The 20,801-nt window shown below is 36.5% G+C and overlaps 3 protein-coding genes across 5 annotated transcripts; 1 reads left to right on the top strand and 2 right to left on the bottom strand.

Annotated features, from left to right (window-relative positions):
* Positions 1-162: 162 nt before the first annotated feature.
* pomt2 (protein-O-mannosyltransferase 2) lies at positions 163-11,015 on the bottom strand. Of its 2 annotated transcripts, none has more exons than XM_051646107.1 (21): positions 10,440-11,015; positions 10,264-10,348; positions 10,021-10,125; positions 7,547-7,655; positions 7,287-7,395; positions 7,033-7,192; positions 6,834-6,940; positions 6,642-6,724; positions 6,413-6,522; positions 4,313-4,379; positions 4,165-4,225; positions 3,207-3,285; positions 2,746-2,897; positions 2,566-2,657; positions 2,369-2,445; positions 2,176-2,247; positions 2,033-2,092; positions 1,843-1,948; positions 1,626-1,766; positions 1,007-1,118; positions 163-711 (listed from the first exon to the last, which is right to left on the bottom strand). In XM_051646107.1, the coding sequence occupies exons 1-21, from the start codon at positions 10,766-10,768 to the stop codon at positions 606-608; spliced, it is 2,322 nt and encodes a 773-aa protein (XP_051502067.1). In that variant the 5' UTR covers positions 10,769-11,015; the 3' UTR covers positions 163-605. The 2 variants fall into 2 exon arrangements, with proteins under 2 accessions (XP_051502067.1, XP_051502066.1); XM_051646106.1 differs by having other exon boundaries at positions 3,207-3,309.
* Positions 11,016-11,902: 887 nt separating this feature from the next.
* Positions 11,903-13,434, bottom strand: dtd2 (D-aminoacyl-tRNA deacylase 2). The gene is made up of 3 exons (XM_051646160.1): positions 13,144-13,434; positions 12,965-13,034; positions 11,903-12,833 (listed from the first exon to the last, which is right to left on the bottom strand). The coding sequence occupies exons 1-3, from the start codon at positions 13,255-13,257 to the stop codon at positions 12,511-12,513; spliced, it is 507 nt and encodes a 168-aa protein (XP_051502120.1). The 5' UTR covers positions 13,258-13,434; the 3' UTR covers positions 11,903-12,510.
* A 23-nt stretch (positions 13,435-13,457) lies between these two features.
* On the top strand, positions 13,458-19,531 carry nubpl (nucleotide binding protein-like). Of its 2 annotated transcripts, none has more exons than XM_051646148.1 (11): positions 13,458-13,820; positions 14,261-14,408; positions 14,511-14,545; positions 14,672-14,762; positions 15,295-15,334; positions 15,420-15,510; positions 15,764-15,857; positions 17,027-17,112; positions 17,258-17,378; positions 17,573-17,655; positions 18,220-19,531. In XM_051646148.1, the coding sequence occupies exons 1-11, from the start codon at positions 13,689-13,691 to the stop codon at positions 18,280-18,282; spliced, it is 984 nt and encodes a 327-aa protein (XP_051502108.1). In that variant the 5' UTR covers positions 13,458-13,688; the 3' UTR covers positions 18,283-19,531. The 2 variants fall into 2 exon arrangements, with proteins under 2 accessions (XP_051502108.1, XP_051502109.1); XM_051646149.1 differs by having other exon boundaries at positions 13,459-13,820; positions 14,261-14,356; positions 18,220-19,529.
* Positions 19,532-20,801: the final 1,270 nt, after the last annotated feature.

A 20,801-nucleotide genomic window follows, 5' to 3' on the forward strand; every position in this document is an offset into this window, starting at 1 on the left:
TCAATTTGGTCGAGTTTGCTTAAAAATATGACTTTGTAAATGAGAAATGTTGCAATACAAAATATTTCATTTTGGAGAAGTCATTGTTCTTCAATAAACTGTGATACAATTGTAATTAACTGAACTACTGGTCTTCAATAAAGAATCAACTCTATTAATGTGGTCAATTTATTCTTGAACAGATAAAAATAATCAATGTGAAACAGTAATAATGTACAAACACTGTATATGTGTATTGTCCAGTAATACATACAGTTAAGCATCTTGAAATCTGAAAGGCACTTTATTACTTCTGTTGATTTCAGTCCAGCTACAGTGGTTAAACACTACGCAACTTGATTGTAAGGTACTGTAACTGTAAAATATTATTTAGTGTTCAGCTATCACAGCATCATTTTCACTCAATCACAGGGGAATAAGTGCTGGCCTGAAACATTAGCAACGCTTATTGTTCAAAAAATGTGTAACAAGTCATGTAAATCCTTGGCTAAAACTCGTACAGTTAGAATTCCTACAGTTATCTCTATAAATAAAACAGCAGTCCACAGGTAACAACTGAACTGGTTTTAACAATTTATTCCATCTGAAGCACTTTAAAATATGGTCTAAAATTCCCAGGATTCCATCCACCTGAGCCCAGCCATTGAGGAGGCAGGATCATGTGCCAACGGCCCCCTTATACCATAGCAGAGAGGGTGGAAGAGGTAAAAGCTGAAATAAGATATAGAGTGAAAATCGAGATATCGCAATTTCAGTGTTGGAACAGTATGAGCCTCAATAAAATTAAATAAAACAATCTAAAGAATATTAGGCAGAATTAGGTACAGAGAACAATATAGATGAGCTTCCATTAGAGAGAAAAATCAATTACATTTGACACCTTTATCCAAAGCAATATGTAATTCAGTGAGACCCAAGGTGAAATTTAGTATAAAGCATTTAAAAAGAAAGCACAGCAATAGTGTGACGACAAAAACTACTAAATCAAATCATTAAAGAGCCTTACCTGTAAAGGAACCCTAACAGGAGCATAGATTGACCTCCTCTCAAAAGATAATGGGATATGGATGGACTAAAGAGGAGGTCTAAATTCTGTAGGTAGATGTCCAGAGTAATACCTTAAATGAAGAAGGCAGCAACTCAGAATGACAGGTCTTTACTGGGAAAACTTAGGCTCAAAAAGTGTAGGGTATATTTTACATCTAGCTGCAGAGTGAACAGTTACTGTAAAGTATGTGTGGTCATATACAAGGAAGCAGGATGTGCATCACTTTTTAACATACCTGCTTAACCATGTGTCCTCATATATTACACAAGGAAGGTGCATTTGATTATTAATAAAATAAATACTATTTTTTCAAGATGCACGCATGAACATAAAAAGCCATAATATAAATTAATATGAACTATGGCAAAAGGATAATGCATGTACAGTATGCCACGCAAAGATTAATGCTCCAACACATTAATATATTTGTGAAAGGCTTGCTGGAACATCAGCTATTAACTGTAATCTTTGAGAAAGGTCTAAATTTGCACACACAAAAATTTGTTTCGCCAATTTATCAGCAGAAAGGAAAATGCATCCAAGGAGGTGACCTTAGTTATCTGGTTTGCCTAGATACCTGTGAGCATACTGCTGAACAGCATGGCAGGAAAGTAATGGTGGTAGTAGAGTATACGACCCATGATGTAGAAGGGCAGGTAGTGTAGCAGCCAGCCCAAAAGCAGCATTCCTCCACCCTCCATTAAAGAGTGACAGTGCACTGAAAGACAAGATTTAGACTTTGCATGGATTACATGCTTGTGAGAACTATTACTGCCTTTCATATTATACCTTACCTTTCCTCATTCCCTCCAGCTTCACACCTCTCCGCACTGCCAAAGAGGCCACTGTCACCATGACAACAAATAGACACAGACTGAACAGGTTAAGCCACCAGATGACCTGAAAGAAAAATATGATCTTTGACATTGATAGGACAGTAGATCATAGGGAAAAAAAGGCAACTGAAAGGGCAGACACACTTACAGGGTTGCCTAGGAGATAAACACGGTATTCAGTCTCATTCACTCCAGAGAACCTCAAACCCTAATTACCAATGAGATGATGTGATTCAGATGTGGATTACTGCCAGTTTCTTCATTTTGTGCAGCAGATTTTACGGAACATACCTGATAGTTGATGGGCCAATGCCAGGGCTTAGAATTTACCTCATTGTCTTTGGGCTTCAAACCACTGTTTCCCTAATAAACAAATTTAAACCAATAATGTGAAAAAAAAAATAAAAAATAAAATATATATATATATATATATCAAAGGGATTAAATGGGTAGAATTACTGAGTGCACCTTTAAGGGAGCTTACTCTTATCATAACAATATGAGAGTCCCAAAGAATCTCCAGGAAAGTGGGTTTAAGCACTGACAGACTGATGTTGGGCACTGCAGTTACACAAAAGAACATCACACTTTAACACTTCAGCGAAAAATCCACCTAATGGGTCATTTTCAGAAATTCTAAACGACTAATATCATATTTATAAAATAGCTATTGGGGTGTACATTTAGGGTTGATGTGATCCTCAATGTTCCACTGTGAGTTGGGGGTCTCCTTGACGTATGGACTACATGTAACCTCAACTTGTTCCCATCCCCTGTAAAAGAGTAAAATGCAGTTTAAAAAGTGTATCCTCTAATTAGATCAGATTTTACTGGTGAATTTTGTTGAACACAGGCTCTCACCACTTGGGAAGTGTCTTTCCGGAGGAGCAGAGCACGCACCCTGTAGAGCGATGGAGAAAGCGCACTTTACTCCGCAGCACCTTCACTGGATCTCCCTTCCTCCCTCCACACAACTCCACCTGCCACAAGTCATTAGCGTCTCCGGTCCCATTCTGAAAAGATTAAGTTATACATTTGTGGTGATACTGCCTCTAAACGTTTATAATTTCGCTGAAGACTAAGTCAGTTAAGAGATCATTTTTGCTGGTAAATCAGTTGATTGCATGATTACTGCAATAAAAACCTGATCAAAAAATCTGAATTGAAGAAGCTTACTATTGTTGAATAGATAAACACCTACTGATCAACTGGCTCTTCGGTAGAGTTCAGGCCATGTTTCTTCAACGCTTATTCTGTAGTAACACTAAAACCTTGTATGCATGCATGAATTACATTTCTTGAGAAAGTTCAGCGTTACTCACAATGCCGTAACCCGTGACCTGCAGGTGTTTTTTGGTTAGTGGAGCCTCATGTAGATGACTGTGAAGATTCCTGGTAGTTCTGATGAAAGGAATCAGGTGTGCACTGTTTGATATAACATTTATCACAGTGTTCGATGTATATTCTTCTTCTTTATCCCAAGACATTAAACTGCTCACATATAAACAAACTTTGAGCAAAACGGCATTTAGAGTCGCAGATGTTTGTACAAATGTGTTATCTGCATAAGGGCAGTGTTGGGTGTGATTGAATTACAAAGTAATTATTTACTGTAATCTAATTACTTTTAGTACAAATGTATTGTAGTGGATTACATGTCAAATTCTTGTAATCAGATTTTAATTACTTTATTTGGTTCCACATATTTCTAAAATTATATTATACATGAATCACATTAATTTATAAATCTGTTTGCGTTCTGTGACAGCTAAAGGGTGTGTGCACCCTGAAGACTCAATAAGGAGGAAATAGACATTTTTCATTTGTTTAGCAAAAAAAAAGCTTCTCACAGAAATGTTTTTTAGAAAATAACTTAAAAGTAATTAGTAATGTGATTACTTTTTAAATGAAGCAATCAGTAAAGTCAGTAATCTGATTACAAATTTAGAGTAGTAATTATTCATTTGTAATGAATAACTTTTTTTTTTTTTTAGTATTTTACCCAACACTGCTTTATGGTTTGTTTTGAGTAAGCAAACAAAATTGAGACTGATGCTTGGTTCACTGAATAACAGAAATCAGAATATTCTCTCCCTTCTTGAATCTAAAAAAAACTTTTGTTACAGTCCACAATTATTTAGTATAAATATGAGCAACATCTCACCATAAAACAGATAAGAATAGAAACGCAAAAAAATAAAAACAATACAAAAAATACACCACACACTCACATACACACAAAAAGAAAATACAGTAACAATAATAAAAAATTATGCTTACTCTTTGTGTTCCAGTTTAATGATGTCACCATGTCGGACAAACTCTGGGGACCCTGTGTGATCTTAAAAGAGAACAGGAATTATTAACATGTGTGCAGTGTAGCTATAGACACAGATGACTACAAATATATTTAAGGATCTCTGCTCACCCTCAGAATCGTCAGGTCTCTTGACCAACCACAGGTTGTTATAATCTTTGTGCAGATAGGCTGTTACCTATACGGGTTAAGATTTACATTAGAATTTAGTCATTTAGTAGATGCTTTTTTCCAAAGCAACTTACTTTAAGCATTTTAAAAGATTCAGAGCAAAAAACACCTATTTTATTTAATAGAAGATTATATATAATACATATTACCAAAGTACCAAATATAAGTCAAAGTACTGTACTAAATAAAAAAAAAACGTTCATAATTCCATGCATAATTATGTTGGCTTGAATTCTACAGATTTGGTGTAGGTTTTTTTTTTTTTCAAAATCCCTAAACCAAGACCAAAATTTCTGACTCCAACTCTTCCTAGAGCTTTCAAGCTACATCAACCAAACTTGGCACAGACTATCAGGTGTTTCTGACTCCAGTTGCTGATCAGAATTACAGTTTTTGCACAGCAGGTTATCAAAAATCCCCAAAATCTCATTAAACATATTAACAGAAATTTCAATGGGCTAAAAAAAAAAAATCAAAAGTAAACAAGGCCTTTAATCTGCTTTAACCTCTCTCTCGCTCTTTCTATCAACACTGAAAACCCTAATGTTGTAATTACTGGAAAAATCAAGTTGTCTTAATTAAACATTACTTGAAATGTCAAGTTTTGGGCTCATAACTCAAATATCTAAATTCCTTGAATTTATTTTTCTTCCATAGACTCCATAGACTTAAGATCTACACTGAGGATGAAGCACAACAGATGGGCGAAGCACAACAGCATACAGAAATCTTGAGATGCGAAGTTTCCATTACTTTTAACTTGACACGGCATCCGTAAAATGCATGCGTCCTGTGAGAACTGGACACATATTGACAAACTCAATGCAGAATAGATTGCGGTCAACTGTAGGCTTGTTTAATGATATAAGAATAAATCAAACAATATACTGAGTTCTTAAGCCACTTTTTGTGTTGTCTAATAAATGCTTTATTCATCTGCCACAATAGTGCAATTTATTTCAAGCTGAATTTCAATCCATATTATATATTTATTATAGCCATTAAGAAATATATTTATAAATATTTTAATTATTATGCATTATTTATATGAATCTTTATGAGTCTGGGCATAGGAATGCATCTATTCTCTAACTACAAACTCATATTTAGTAATAGACATATTTAGTAAGTTTAATTGTCTGGTTTGTATGAAGCTGTGTTGTGTTCTGTTGTTTCTGTCACTGCGGTGGACCTGTTTTAGATAAACAAAACAAGCTGTCGCTTGAACGCCCCATTTCGAGAGCGGGGGCTGCTTTTTCAGTTTGTTTCTCACCAAACTTCATCGTATGCTTTCATAACAATCATGAGGCTCGTGGAACAATTTATTAGACTTCTGAATTATACTTTTGCATGCTTTTAAAATCTTGAAGAGGTGGTCACCTTAAACTGCCATTGTATGACATCACAAAGCACAATTTATTTTTTTTGTTGCAATTTCTCCCTTTGTGTTAAGAAAAAGAAAGCCAAATAGGGTTAACAACACAGAGGTGAGTAAACAATAACTGAATTTTAATTTTGTGGTGAACTATCCCTTTAAATAATTTAAGCTGATGTATGCAACTTTTTCTGTGTTTAAATACTTTCTCATATCCCAGCGTAATATAGAGCAACAACTATAAGTAAGTCATACATAGGTTAATTTTCTCAAAAACTGTAAGCATTCTTTTTCTCTGGTGCTTTGAAAATTCCCGTGTTTGTTTAGAGAGACCCACTTACACCCACCCCAACAACATTACACAACCAATGGCATGAGTTTGGGGCAGGACTATCTCTTTGTTTGACCAACAGCAGATTGAGAAAGAACTTATTAGGGTCTTTAGTGTATCTATAAACTTCAAACTTTATCTTTTTAAAATAGAGGTTCAACTTTAAGACAAGGCTTTGTTGAGCAAACATCAATGTTTGTCTAGTAAGTAATTGTCAACCAAAATAATAATTGCAGCCAAGGTGAAGGGGGATTTTTAAACATAGAGTCTTGGCGATAATACCATTACTGATGTCTAGCTGTTTGGGGTGGGTAAGATGAGATGAAAAACTGACCTGCTGCTGATGAGCTCCAACCCCCTCTGGATAAAGGTGCCGATGAGAGTGCAGATAACCTCCTGCTATTCGCAGATTCTTTACTGTTATAATAGAGCCATATGCCAGGTCTGTGTGCAGGAAGGCATGCAAAGACAAGGGTATAGATAAAAAAATAAAAAAAAGTACATGACATCTTCAAAATAATAAAAAAAAACCAGAGGAGAAAAAACATTTAATTTGTACTTACACTCTGGCATGGAGGCATTGTGCAGATTGTTTCCAATCAAGCGAGACTGGAAAGCTGAACTAAAGAAACCATCTCCAGGACCACTGTGTGAGGAAAAGGAAATTGCATTTGTATTGTATATTAGTCCCCTGTATTCTTGGACATAACCTGCTTTATTAATAGAGTATCAGTACAACACCAGGTTAAACATACCTTCTGTTTAAGACTATAAAGTGGACAGCAAATACTGTAGTATATAGGAACAATGGAAGCATTATTAACCCAAAAACTCGAGCTATCAAGTGCTTCCCAAAATCCACCTGAAAAGCAAGAAAATATTTGTATGCACAACAGGCAAAGATAAATGTATGTTTAAGACTATTCAAAACTGGGAATCGTTCCTCATTTATACCAGAGGCAAACTGAGGTCCCCAAGTAACCTCCAGAGATCCAATGCAGTGTTGATTCCCACCAAGAGTATGACAAACAGCCCCACAAACTTCACCCCCAGAGACCCAGAGAGGCAGACCCCCGTTAGAAGCAGCCACAGCCACCAAGAGAAGCTGAAAGGCCTAAAAACAAGAATGATACAATGACAATCTGCATTCCTGATATATGAGGTACACATACAACACAGAAAAACAGAGATGCTGTAGCCTCCTCTACCTGAGTCTGTGTGTATTGAATCTGACCATGCTCAGGACAGAGCCCATGATGAAAAACATCAGAATGGGGTCCAGAAGGATGTACTGAGAGAGAGTGATGCAGCCAGTGTCTGTTGTAAAATAGACCAGCTGCTTTAGAAATCATATTTAAAATGTTATTTTTGCAAACACTGGCATGTATACTAGGTGGCAGACTGGCATATTGCCCTTAGGGATCATTATACAAGTCACCTCAAAGTTTATGATCGCTACCAAACTCACCAAAGATAAGCAGGCAAGCTGCAATGAGCGCTGCTGGTGTAGAATGTGACAGCTCCAGAACAATTAGGAAGGCAAAAGGAGGCAGACAGGAACCAAGAGCTGCACAGAACTGAACACAAAGTAGTAATCACAGGCATTAGAGCTCAAACAAAAAAATTATGTATCAGCAAAGCACAGCTATGGCAATTTCTTGAAAAATGTACATGGACAAATGCTGCCAACATGATACAAGGGTGTTGCTATGTGGTTGTTAAGGACTTCTGAGTGGTTTTTAGGATGTTGCTATTTGAGGTTGATAGACAGTGGGTTTTGCCGTCGTCAATAGCTAAAGTGGGGGGAAAAGACGATAACCCATTAATCAGCCGATAGTTCTAAAAATCGATTTATAGAATGTTAAAATATTTTTTATATTCTTTTCTTACTATAATGGGCACAGACATAGAGGCTACAAGAGTCCAAAATGAATAAAATCCCAAATGCAGTTTATTGTTCAACCAAAATCCTAATAATAACCCAAAAATACAGCTGCAAGCAGCAATTACGGGGCCAAGCAAACCAAAGGCAAGTAATAAAGTATGACTGGACATCAATGATTATGATTTTAAGAAAAGTGGCATAAAAAAAAAAGTAGAATTGCTTATATTACAATGCAATTTATTCTAACTTTTGACCAATAGGTGGCACTGTCACCAAGTTTATAAGATGTTGTCAGGGTGTGGTAACAATCACACACACAAAGTTTCATGTCAGTACAACAAGTGATGCCCAGATACAGCCTCAGAAACATTTTGGCATATTGCCATGAAATTTGTTGATGCATTTCTCAAGAACGGTTTGGTCTATCAAAAAAAGACTCATAACTTTTTGCAAAGAGTGTCCCTAGATGATAAACTGCAAATTTTGTGCAAATCAGATGTACTGCCTAGGAGGACTTGGCAAAAGTAGGTTTTCAATGAAATTCATATGGTGGACAGGAAGTATGGCCGACCATGGCAAACTGGGTATCATCCTACTCGGCATGACCCAAAGATTCGAAAGGGAGCAGTCACAGGACAATAGGCCAAATTAATCAAAAGGTATTAGCATTTTTACACATTTAACTATAACTTTTGACTACAAGGTGATGCTGGCCCCAAACTTTATAGGTCCCCTCAGGGCATGGTGCCGATGATGCATACCAAGTTTCATAATGGTACGCCAATGTGTTTGTAAATTACAGCATTTTACAACAAAATTCTAAATGGCCGACATAAGAAAACAGGGTATCATTCAACTTGTTATCCCCCAAGGAATCTAAAGAGACCAGTCTCATGATTTTAGGCCAAACTATTCATGTTATACGCAAAAATAGCCATGTTTCATAAATTCACACTGATTGACTGTCCTCTATCAGTGTGCCAAATTTCATAACTTTCCTATGTACAGTTCTATGGGCTGCCAAAGACTTCAAGAACAGAAGAATGAAAATAAGAACACTAACAGATACAAAAGGTGCCTATGCACCTTTGGTGCTTGGCCCCTGAAAATGAAGATTTTGTGCATATAGCTGGACTTTTAATCATAGACAAGCCTGAAACACACCGGGGACTCTTGTTTTAAAATGACGGAGACTTGTCCCCGTTACAGTGCTCTATATATTAAGTATTAACTTAATTAAACTTTTTATAGCCTATATATTTCATCAGATGAGGTTTAATGAGGAATAAGGTTTATGGTTATTCACAAGATATGAAGATGGAGATACAATGTACGTATGTCCTGACGGGACACATTTCCATTCAGTCGAATTTTTCTTTGCATGACCTCACTTCCGTTAAAGGGGTAGTTCACCCAAAACTGAAAATTATTCCTTTGTGTTCCTCTGTGGCCAGTGCAGGAGGATTCGGCAGTTAGAACATTTTGATCCTTCACCGGCCACAGAGGAACACGAAGGAATAATAATAATAAACTATCTGCAGCTATCAGCATAGATTTTATTCGATTACCGATAGATTGAAAAAGCAACTACTGGCCCAGATTAATCGATAAAACCAATATTCTCTATATCGGTCTACCTCTAGTTGTTATGCAATTACTTGGATGTTCAGGTTGCTTGCTTACTAGCCCAAGTCAAGGGAGCCCGCCCCAAAATATCTATGACATTCTGGTCCCTAGATATGGCTTGGGTCCCCCTTTTAAAGTCAATTTCTGATTATTTCGCTTATTTAATTGTTCTGCTGAGTGAAAATAAGTCTGAATGCTCAGATAGGAGTCAGTAATAGCTCACCTCTACTGAACAATTTGCATGATTTGACGAATCATTAATGTCTGGAGTACAAACAGTGCTGGTGGAGTAACATGCTGAAGTTTAATAATTATGGTTAGCAGTTTGTTCAAATCCCTAACCCTACGAATAAGCAGTAGTAAAACTGACGCTTTAATAGCGAAAAAAAACTGCAGAGATCTGCATTAAAATAATTGTGATAATGGCTTACCCCTCTCATCCCCCAGTAGTTGTGCTGCTCATATTTGTCCCCTGGTTTTATGAAGGGAAAGGTGCCATCATAGCCAGTCAAGTATCCAGCAAGACCAATAAGCATCTGAAATAATAAAGGAGTGCATACCTATCTTTATTAGTCAGACACAAAGACACCAACTACACAAAAATTGACAAAGTAATCCAGATTTTAGTGCAGCGAGCACGGCTCACTGTATTGCATTGAATTTGAAATCTATACCTTTCCAAGGGGTGGATGGACATCAAAGAAGAAGGTGCGATTAATGTAATAGCTGCCCATTTTCCCAAAATGAGTCTCATCCCAACTGCAAATGGACCATAATGTTTATTGATTGTGCATTGATTGTAACCATGTTCATGTATTGAAGCCTGGTACTATACAGTTCAAATACTCACCAAACATGGGGAGGCTCAGTGATCTTGTAAAAGCGTGTACATACAGAAAACAAAACCACCAGGACCAAAGTGTAAACTGGCACATAGTCATCTCGGGAGGGAGAATTAAGGTGTCCTACTCGCTTGAGAAGCTTTTTATTTGCTCCATTAAAAGTTAGTCTGTTGATATGATCATATGTGATGGGTTTAGAAGAGACTCCAGATGGGGGTTGCTCAGGTTTGACCTGTAGGACGCTCTCACCCCATTCGTTTACCTTGCATGGTTTTCGATGTCTTACAGCTGATATGTCTTGTCTTTGTATGTGATGCTCCTTCCGTCTGTCTTCCATTTGCAGGTTTCTTGATGAAAACAGTGAGTCATTTATTAAACCTCAAGGCAAATCCACTATTAAAGCAATGACTTGAGTCACAGAATTACATTCATAAAACGTTCATCCTTATAGGACATAAAATCTTGCGGTCTGATTGTACTGACATGATGCTCAATGCGAAATCATGTGGCTCCTTTGTTTGAAATTATTGCAAGGCTCTCAACGTTGCTCTGTTCATGCTTGTATCTCCATAAACTGTTTTGGATTGTTGGTTTGTGGTTTTGGGAATGTCTGCACTTCACTGCCACCTATTGGTCAGGAGAGGGACACACACTCAGTTAACAGTCATTTCGACATGCGGCACTCACAGGTCAAATTGCAAGCAGATGAGCAGGTAAAAAGGAGTTTTAATGAAAAATATGACCTATATTTGTGTAACGGACGTAAATACACGTCGACAGAGATCAGTGAGGGTTCGCTAAGAATACGTATAAGAACATATATGTTTTATATCAAATATATCCTTCATGTTGGTGCATTAAATACTACTTCAACTAACAAAACGTTTTAATTTAAATAAAATACTTATAGAGGTTAATAACTTCCAACATGTGAAATGAATAGCATAGGCCTACACTGTGAACCTATGTTTCTACATTTAATCAAATGATGTACTCCACTTATTGTCAGTCACTGTCTAACCTCTCTGCAACATTTATGAAAAATGATCAAATATAAGACATTGAAAAATAATGAAACACATATAAAAAAATAAAAAAAACTATTAGAGAATGTTCTATACAACTTATTTTTTGGTTGTCTCACAAAACCACTGCAACGTTGTGTGAAGGATAGTTTATGGTTACGAATAAACCTAAAAAGAACCATTAGAGAAACCTCCCTGCAACGCTCTGTGAAGGTTAGTTGATGGTTATACAAAAAAAAAAAAAAAAAAAAAAAAAAGTATAATAACCATTAGAGAACATTCTGTATACATTCTTTTAAGGTTGTCACACAAAAACCTCCCTGCAACATTATGTGAAGGTTAGTTGATGGTTATGGAAACATAGAACCCAAGTTCTTAGAACGTGAACCATATGTTAACGTTCGGTGTTTGCTGGGGTGACAAGAGAGTTATTCTTTGCAAACAAATGACTCTTTTATATTTTAATTTGCTTTATAACATATCGGCCCTGTCTTTAGATTTATTGTATAACTGGAAAGTACAGTAACAAAAAAAATTATAATTGTACATTGTAGAACATTTGGTAAGCTTCCAAAAATGAAAACAGAACCATCTTGGATTGGTTATATGGACTACTTTTATGTTGATTTATGTGATTTTTGGAGCTTCAAAATTTTGACACCCATTCACTTGCATTGTATGAACCTACAGAGCTGAAAAATACTTCTAATCATCAACAGACCTAAATAATTAAATTTTCCAGCATTATAAGCAAAGTCAGACATGTAATTAACACATTGAACAATGTGCAGGTCAAACTGCAAGAGAATCACAACACAGGAAACTCATCAAGATAGTATAAAACCACAGACACACTTCCAAGCTTATGCCTTACATTTATTGTAATCAGGAGTGGAACTATAAATGTGCACTAATAGTTTTATAATAGTCCATAATGCCAAAGCCTTTTAACAAACCATAAAAAGTAAAGTACTATTGATCAATGCTGTTAAGAAGATTCAATCAAATATGAAAAAAGCAAAACAAAAGCAAAACAAAAAAACTAATTGTGCACTTAAAACTCCATTAGATGGGTATAGGGTCCATTAGTATCCAGCTTCAGGACTTGTCTGTTCCCATAAGTTCCATGTTTGACCTCTGTTACAGTTTCACGGTTCTTGCAAGCTGAGAGTTCCTTTTGACACTGAGACACAAAGCTGTCATACAGCATCCGCCCTTCATCTCTACCAATGTTGCCATGGTACTGCATCCCCTTTCCCTTCGGTTTTCCTCCAAGTGTGGCTTGAGGTACAATAAGAACACTTCCAGGTAATTCAAGGACTGAGGTATACTTTCCTGAAGCTGTCTCACAAAGCTTCATATTTAACAGTGTGTTCGCTGAGAGAGAGAGAGAGAGAGAGAGAGAGAGAGAGAGAGAGAGAGAGAGAACATGTATGAATAAAGCTCTATGCAGCATGCTATGTGCAGTATGTTTGTTTTGCAAATATGCTATCACATCGATGGCATACCCATTTTGGGGATGATATCTTCAGTGGCACCTTTGTAGAAGCAGATGTATATAACCATTCCCCTGTTAATCTGGATAATCAGAAATACATGTGCTGAATGTCAGATGCCGCAGCCACATTAAAAAAAAAACTAGAACTGGATTAATAATGAATCATGTCTATTTTTTTTTTCTCGATACCTCAACCCATTCAGCTTCACTCTCTGCATCTGGAGGTTTAACTTGGAGTCGTGCGTGTAGACACTGCTGGAGAATCACTCGTGCTCTAATGCTGTTCTCTGTTCTCTCGGCCATTGTCACGAAATAAACGGTACAATGCTGACAGTACACTCTGTCATGGAATTATTTAAGAGACCATATAAATAATACACGTGGAATTGATGTGCAGGAAGAAATAAATCACGAATTCATTTGTTATCAGTCTTTGGAAATGGACTATGGAACTTCACGACAATTCCGTTTCCGCTTGTGAATCTAAACATTGTACGTCATCAGTAGGCGACAGCGCGACACGACTGGCATGCATTTATGTAAACACCGCGTTGCTGGTCAAAAAACGGCACTGTACTTGTTGATTTGAATGTATTACTTAGAGAAATATTAGTTCACGACGGCAATAGAGCACTTAACCGACACAAACCACTGTCACATGGAAACCATAACATTGTATCTGCGCGGTTTTCTCATGACATAGCCCGTGACCTCTTCTCTGTAAGCTTTAAAAGATGGTTAAATTATACGACACCTACAGAACATTTTCGAAAATGTATAAACTTGCTTCAAAAAATATAGGCACACCCTTAGAGCATAGCAGACATTTTCCGTCACAACACAATAGAAATGAAATCCGATTTAAGGTAAGTAAATAACAGAAATACTAAGTAGTGTTTACAGATGTATGTATATAAAACTAATGTACTCATGTGTCTTTTTACAGTGCCATGAGTATCACAATGTTGTGTGTGAACAAGGCTTAATGATTTTAACAATTTCGCAATGACCCAACCAACAGTTTTGGTTACCAGAACGTCATGGGAACTTTAGTTTCTGGTTACAAAAAAAAAAAAAAAAAAAAGGACTTTCCTAACGTTAGGAATTGGTTCCCAAACGGAAATCAAATGCTAATGTTAGGGGAACGTTCTGTGTTCTGGGCGATTCATAGATCTAAATGACATCAGACTGTCATTTACTGACTGACATATTTTCCTAAAACTCTTGTGGTAATGCTTATTTGCACTTCATTGGTGGAGTTCAGATCGTAGTTTAAGTGATAACCCATCCACTTTCTTCTGTTTAGACTTCAGGTGCTGGTGAAAGAGCCCTACAGGAGAGGCAGAGGCAGCAAATGGCAAGGGGTTTGCCAAAACAGAAGCCCATAGCTGGAGTCAAAGAGGTCATTGTTGTTGCATCAGGGAAGGGAGGGGTGGGAAAGTCCACAACAGCAGGTCTGTTGTGTTTTTCATGGCACAGTAATCTCCAATGTGAGTGTTTTATGCTTTAGTCAACTGCCAGTATTTCTGTGTTACACTCACTGATTGTCTTCACAGTGAATCTTGCTCTTGGACTTATGGCTAATGATCAGGTAACACACAGTTAACCTTGTCTTAACCACTACATCAAAGCCAAGAAATTCATGCAGTTCTTCCTAGCAGATTTGCCTTCAATTAAATCCATGCTTTCTTTCTTGCTATTCTTACCGCTTCAATAGAGCAAATCGGTGGGTCTTCTAGATGCTGATGTATATGGCCCCTCAGTTCCAAAGTTAATGAATCTTAAAGGAAACCCTGAACTAACAGACAGTGAGTGTTTGAGTGTTGTGACTAATCTATATTTGCTTGATATACAATAATATGAGGGCCTGGGTAGCTCAGCGAGTAAAGTTCGAATCCAGGGCGTGCTGAGTGACTCCTGCCAGGTCTCCTTAGCAACCAAATTGGCCGGTTGCTAGGGAGGGTAGAGTCACATGGGGTAACCTCCTCATGGTCGCTATAATGTGGTTCTCGCTCTCGGTGGGGCGCATGGTGAGTTGTGCGTGGATGCTGCGGAGAATAGCGTGAAGCCTCTACATGCGCTATGTCTCCGTGGTAACATGCTCAACAAGCCACGTGATAAGATGCACGGATTGATGTCTCAGACGCGGAGGCAACTGAGATTCATCCTCTGCCACCCGGATTGGGGCGAGTCACTACGCCACCATGAGGACCTAGAGCGCGTTGGGAATTGGGCATTCCAAATTGGGGATGGGATAAAATAAATAAATAAATAAACAATAATATATCTTTCCCAATAAGAAAACTAGTCTGCCATTCATGTCTGATCCCATGTTTTCAGATAACCTAATGAGACCACTTGTGAATTTTGGAATCCCTTGGTAAGTACATGATTGAGTAATAGTTGAATAGTATAGAATTTAGTCATTAAATCCTCTGACTTTCTGTTTGTGCTGTACTCTGCAGTATGTCAATGGGCTTTCTGGTTGAAGAGGTTGCACCTATTGTGTGGAGGGGTCTGATGGTGATGTCAGCTATTGAAAAACTCCTTAGACAGGTGTGGTATAAGAATGTGTAATTGGATTTAGAAATTGTTGTTATTAATAGGATTCGGTCAGATACTGTATACTTTTTCTATTGTCTTCATCATGCACAAATAGTCCTAATGTCTTTCATGGCATATCTTCAATTATAGCACGGGAATTGTTCTCTACCCTCTTTTCATGCAAAATGGTTACATTTCTGCAATATAGCTAAATTAAATTAGCATTGCTGCTACATTCACTACTGTAAGGACTTTTTCCATGTAGGTAGATTGGGGGCATCTGGATTACCTTGTGATTGATATGCCACCAGGAACTGGAGATGTCCAACTGTCTATCACTCAAAATATACCAATAGCAGGTAAATAAACAATAACTAATATGATTATTTATGGCCTGTCACGTTCCTTTCAGTAGCAGCGTTTAATGCAGTCTGTGTTGCATTATAGCGATACACCGTTTACAATTCGGAGAAGAAAAAAAACTTTAAAAATCGTACAAAAAGTCCGCCAAAAATTAGGTCAGTGCAATGGATCTGCACAGTGTAATGATTTTTTTTTTTTTTTTTTTTTTACAGCTAAATCTCTCCTAACAGGATCCCTGTCATATGCTTGGCCTCCCCAATTGTTTTTGCATCCAGATTCACAAGACCTCAATGTCATTTCATGAATTTAGTAGGAGACAGTTGGTTACAATAACAATTTAAAGGGATAGTTCACCTAAAAATTAAAATTGTCTAATCATTTACTCACCCTCATGCCATCCCAGATGTGTATGACTTTCTTCTGCAGAACATAAATTATGATTTTTAGAAGAATATCTCAGCTTTGTAGGTCCATACAATGCAAGTGAATGGGTGCTGAAATTTTGATGCTCCAAAAAGCACATAAAGGCATCATAAAAGTAATCCAGAAGACTCCAGTTGTTAAATCCATATCTTTAGAAAAAATAGGATAGGTGTGGGTGAGAAATAGATCAATATTTAAGTCCTTTTTTTGTTAGAAATTCTTCTCCCTGCCCATTAGGGGGCAATATGCATGAAAAATGTGAATCACCAAAAACACAAGAAGAAAAATGTGAAGGTGGAGATTGACTGAGCAGGCAGGATAATTTATATAATCAAAAAGACTTAAATATTGATCTGCTTCACACCCACACCTATCATATCGCTTCTTAATACATTGATTTAACCACTGGAGTCACTTGGATTACTTTTATGCTAATGTATGTGATTTTTGGAGCTTCAGAATTTTGGCACCCATTCACTTATATTGTATTGTATTGTAAGGAACTATTCCTTTAAGGCATTTCAGAATATTAATAGCTAAATCCTAGTTGATATTTTATGTTAAAGGTGTGCTTGTTAGGTTAGGATTGCTTTTGATTGCTCATAAACATAATGCAAGTACGTTGTAAATTATAATATTCTGATTATAATGCAAGTAGTTCTTTCAGCCTAATCAGACTAAAATCTTTCAGCCTAATCAAAATTTTAAATTTATTACAAGATGATGGCTTTTTTCTTTTAAGGTGCAGTAATAGTGTCCACTCCTCAAGACATTGCCTTGCTAGATGCACGCAGAGGTGCTGAGATGTTCCGAAAGGTTAACGTTCCTGTAAGTATTTTTTCTGTGTTGATTTGTTGACATTGCTCATATCACCAGATCTATTTCAGTGATTTTACTTACCTTTCTCTGTAGTGGAGATTCAGTGGAGGGTTGACACCCTGCCCGACTGAAAGAATATGTTTTGTTCTTTTAGGTGCTGGGCCTGGTTCAAAACATGAGTGTTTTCCAGTGCCCCAAGTGCAATCACCAAACACACATTTTTGGCTCAGATGGGGCTAAAGAGCTGGCTCATACCCTTGGCGTTGAGATGCTTGGTAATGCCATGCTTAAACAGTTATTCAGAGAGGAGTCACTTTGTTACAGATTGTTGTAGTATTGTATTGCATTTGACTTGAAATGAAAAAGTTTTGTGAAATGGTACATCAAAGTTGAATTGTATCTACTTATATTCGATTCAAGTGAATTTGCCAACCTGTAAGATCTCTATGTTTCTCTGTTCTCACTGCAGGGGACATTCCTCTTCATCTCACTATTAGAGAGACATCGGACAAGGGACAGCCTGTGGTTGTGTCTTCCCCAGATAGCCCAGAAGTAAGTCATTAATGCGTACCCCTCTGTCCTGCCTTTCTTACATTTTTTCCATGGTAGGTATTATAAATGATAAAAGCTTATACTCAGGATATTAATAAGGATAGATGATTGTCTCATTTTCTTAATTTATTTGTTGATAACTACATAAATGGCCATGTACACATAGTTATAAATGTTAGATTAAATAGTATTGCAAAGTATGAAGCCTTTATTTCAATATCCCTGCTTTCATTCATAACTAGTCTTTTAGAAGTAGTGTAGGATTTCTCTTTAACTTTACATTTTATCACTTAAATGTTTTACTGTAAATTCTCATTGAGACTTTCTAATTTGTCAAATTGTTTTTATATCTGAACAATCATGTTAACATTTATCTTTGTATTACTGTGATGTGCTTCCTACTATGCCATAATTCCAAAATGTTAAACTAATAAAATGTTTAACAGTGTGCTGCTTTTCAGATTATTACAAGTAACAGCGGATTTATAGAAATAAATTATTTTCTAAATTTTTTTTTCAATATTGAATATATCATTTATTTATGTTTACTTCTCTTCTTTGCAGGCTGAGGCTTACAGAAGAGTAGCAGCAGCAGTGGTACGACGACTGGCGGAGCTTTCAAGTTGAATGGCCTCCAGATTAAAGATGTAATTTTAGTGACCAGAGGAAAGTATCAGTATTCAGTTTCCAAATCCTCCCCAAATCAGCGAGCCAACCAAGATGGTATCAAATACCTATTAGAATATAATAATTTATGCTCTTTAGTTATGTACCAACATACTGTTCATGTTATTTACAAGGATTAATATAACAAAGACTAGTTAAATAATTTTGAATTTGAACAATTCTGAAGGATGTATGCTGTCACCACAGTTATTTAGCTGTTTTAGTTACAAAACAATTAAAATAAGAATTTACTGCAGCTATGCAATGATTTTGTTATAAACATAAGGTGCTTTAATGTGCTGTGTCAGAGGATTATCTATTTTAGTGTCTAAAACTAAGCTGTGGAAACAGTCCGAAAATAGTTGACCAAAAAATAAATTGGGCCAAAGGTCAGATTCAGTCTTGCTTTAGCCTGAGCAATGCTACCAAATTCATCTTAGTCATGTATTTACGTTCTACAGACTCTTTTTCTCAACATAAATATCTGAAGGTCTGTTGTTCAAATGATAGTAGTAGTTACAGGTTTTCACCACATGATGGCACTGCAAATGTAATTATAAATCTTTCTTCGCTCTGGCTGTGTTTGATGTGCAATGAAATGAGCCATGTTAGGTCTCAGTTAAACTGTGAGTAACCTAACATTTACTCTTATGGTAGTCAAAATGATCAGCCTCTTTTAAAAGTAGCACAATTTAATAAGGAAATATTGGTCCCAGTGCAAAAGGGTATGAGATTGGGATGAGAAAAACAGGGTCACTTCCTGCGTATCTTCACAGCTCTCTTGATTCAGCTGAAACAGACATATTGAGTTCAGCCCCTGTGTAACACAGGCCAGACAGGCCAGTCTGTGATTCATCACTGTAATGAAGCTATTTTGCTTTCTTATGGTCTCAAATGCCTAACTGTTCCCAGAAGACTGACCCCGGGGTTTCAGCTGTACAATGACCTCAGCTGAATTTGGACAGTTACTTTTAGTGTTATTTATTTTCACTTTGTTTTCACAATAAAGAAAGCATTATCCTGATAATATGCCTTCTCTGATGTAGTTGAGCACAGTGGTGTGACACATTTTGGTGTAAACAGCAAATAAAAGTATTCCTATGGTGATGTGGAATTCACCAAATCTTTTGTTTGAGAGTACTGTTTTTATGTTGTGTGATCAGTCTCAAATAATTTCCAAAAAGTGAATTTCACAATAAATAGGATGAGACCTGACTTGATTGATTTGGGCTATGTGGTCCTGCTCATTAAAGCTCATTAAAGTAGCCCATACAATGAAAGCACTATATTCCAAGTATTCTGAAGCCAAATGATAGCTGTGTGTGAGGATCAGACTAAAATTGAAGTCTTTGAAAACCAAAATCATGTTCATTGTATGGAAAAGTCAAAGAACAGTTTTCTGCTATAAATAATTCCTCTTGTGTTCCACAAAAGATAAAAGACATACAGGTGAGTAAATGATCACAGAATAATATTGTTTAGATGAATGTAAATTTAAGAGTAAGAAGCCAAGAGTACAAAAATCATTTAGTTCATCCAGATAGGAAATTACAATGCCAGTTGACCCTATAAATGACAGTAGAAATTAACAAAATAAAAGTAATAAATTCAGTGCTGTGTGAGAAATGATTAGCTGATGAGTTCCTATAATACAATAAAAAGAGTTTATTCTGTGAAGCTGATTCTATAATAATATGCCCATAATATGTTGGTAAGAGAAACAGTCTGTTTGTGGGAAACTGCATAAGATGTATTCACATAACTCAAGAATGCATATACAAGCAACATGATTTAGCATGTTTCAGGTAATTCCCAGTTCCAAGTTATGGTTTTCTGCACATCCCAATGTCTTTGTAGTGTTATCAGTGGCATAATAAATGTAGACTTTGCCCCATGGTAAATATGGTTTAGAGTACTCAACTTATACTTCCTAAGGCTATGGAAATAAATCAATAATTAAATGGTGTAGCTGTGCAGCCCAAGAGGACAGAGGACCATCTTATTTCTGTATCATCTTTGGTTCATTCAGCAGAGACTGTTAATAAAATAAGATAGTGTGCAAACAAAAGCGATTTAAAGATAAATCATTTAATCTCAACATATTTCATAATCTAAAAATGTCTTAAAAGGAATAAGCCTATTGCTGAAGAGTGATCAGTCCTGATTCATTTAATCTATTAGACTATTATCATGCCAGTGACATTAATAATTTAAGTATGATAACCTCTCTCCTCTCATCCTTATCTTACAGTATATTTAGCATCTGATGAATTCTTCATTGCTTTTAATAAAGTTATTTCTTTCGATAGACTCCTTACATATGGAATAGAGCTAGGTGGGCTAAAGTGTAATGTGCTGGCCTTACACCTGTGAACTGGCTGAAATGGTGATCCGTACATGCATAATAAAGAGCATATATGTATATTAAAAGTATGTAAGGTACATGCCTTTTGGGGCCAAGGTTTTTCAAAGCGTTACGT

Source organism: Myxocyprinus asiaticus, chromosome 20, assembly GCF_019703515.2.
Source record: "Myxocyprinus asiaticus isolate MX2 ecotype Aquarium Trade chromosome 20, UBuf_Myxa_2, whole genome shotgun sequence".
In the NCBI taxonomy this organism is placed as follows: Eukaryota; Metazoa; Chordata; class Actinopteri; order Cypriniformes; family Catostomidae; genus Myxocyprinus; species Myxocyprinus asiaticus.

Coding starts and splice junctions, on each gene's coding strand:
- pomt2 (XM_051646106.1), bottom strand. CDS start 10,768: ATGGAAGACAGACGGAAGGAGCATCACATACAAAGACAAGACATATCA. Junction 7,396..7,546: donor AGCTTGCCTGCTTATCTTTG/GTGAGTTTGGTA, acceptor ATTTTACAACAG/ACACTGGCTGCATCACTCTC. Junction 4,380..6,412: donor TTGGAGCTCATCAGCAGCAG/GTCAGTTTTTCA, acceptor TAACCCGTATAG/GTAACAGCCTATCTGCACAA.
- dtd2 (XM_051646160.1), bottom strand. CDS start 13,257: ATGGCCGAGAGAACAGAGAACAGCATTAGAGCACGAGTGATTCTCCAG. Junction 13,035..13,143: donor GTGAAGCTGAATGGGTTGAG/GTATCGAGAAAA, acceptor CTGATTATCCAG/ATTAACAGGGGAATGGTTAT. Junction 12,834..12,964: donor AGATATCATCCCCAAAATGG/GTATGCCATCGA, acceptor TCTCTCTCTCAG/CGAACACACTGTTAAATATG.
- nubpl (XM_051646148.1), top strand. CDS start 13,689: ATGGTTAAATTATACGACACCTACAGAACATTTTCGAAAATGTATAAA. Junction 13,821..14,260: donor GAAATGAAATCCGATTTAAG/GTAAGTAAATAA, acceptor TCTTCTGTTTAG/ACTTCAGGTGCTGGTGAAAG. Junction 14,546..14,671: donor GACTTATGGCTAATGATCAG/GTAACACACAGT, acceptor CCGCTTCAATAG/AGCAAATCGGTGGGTCTTCT.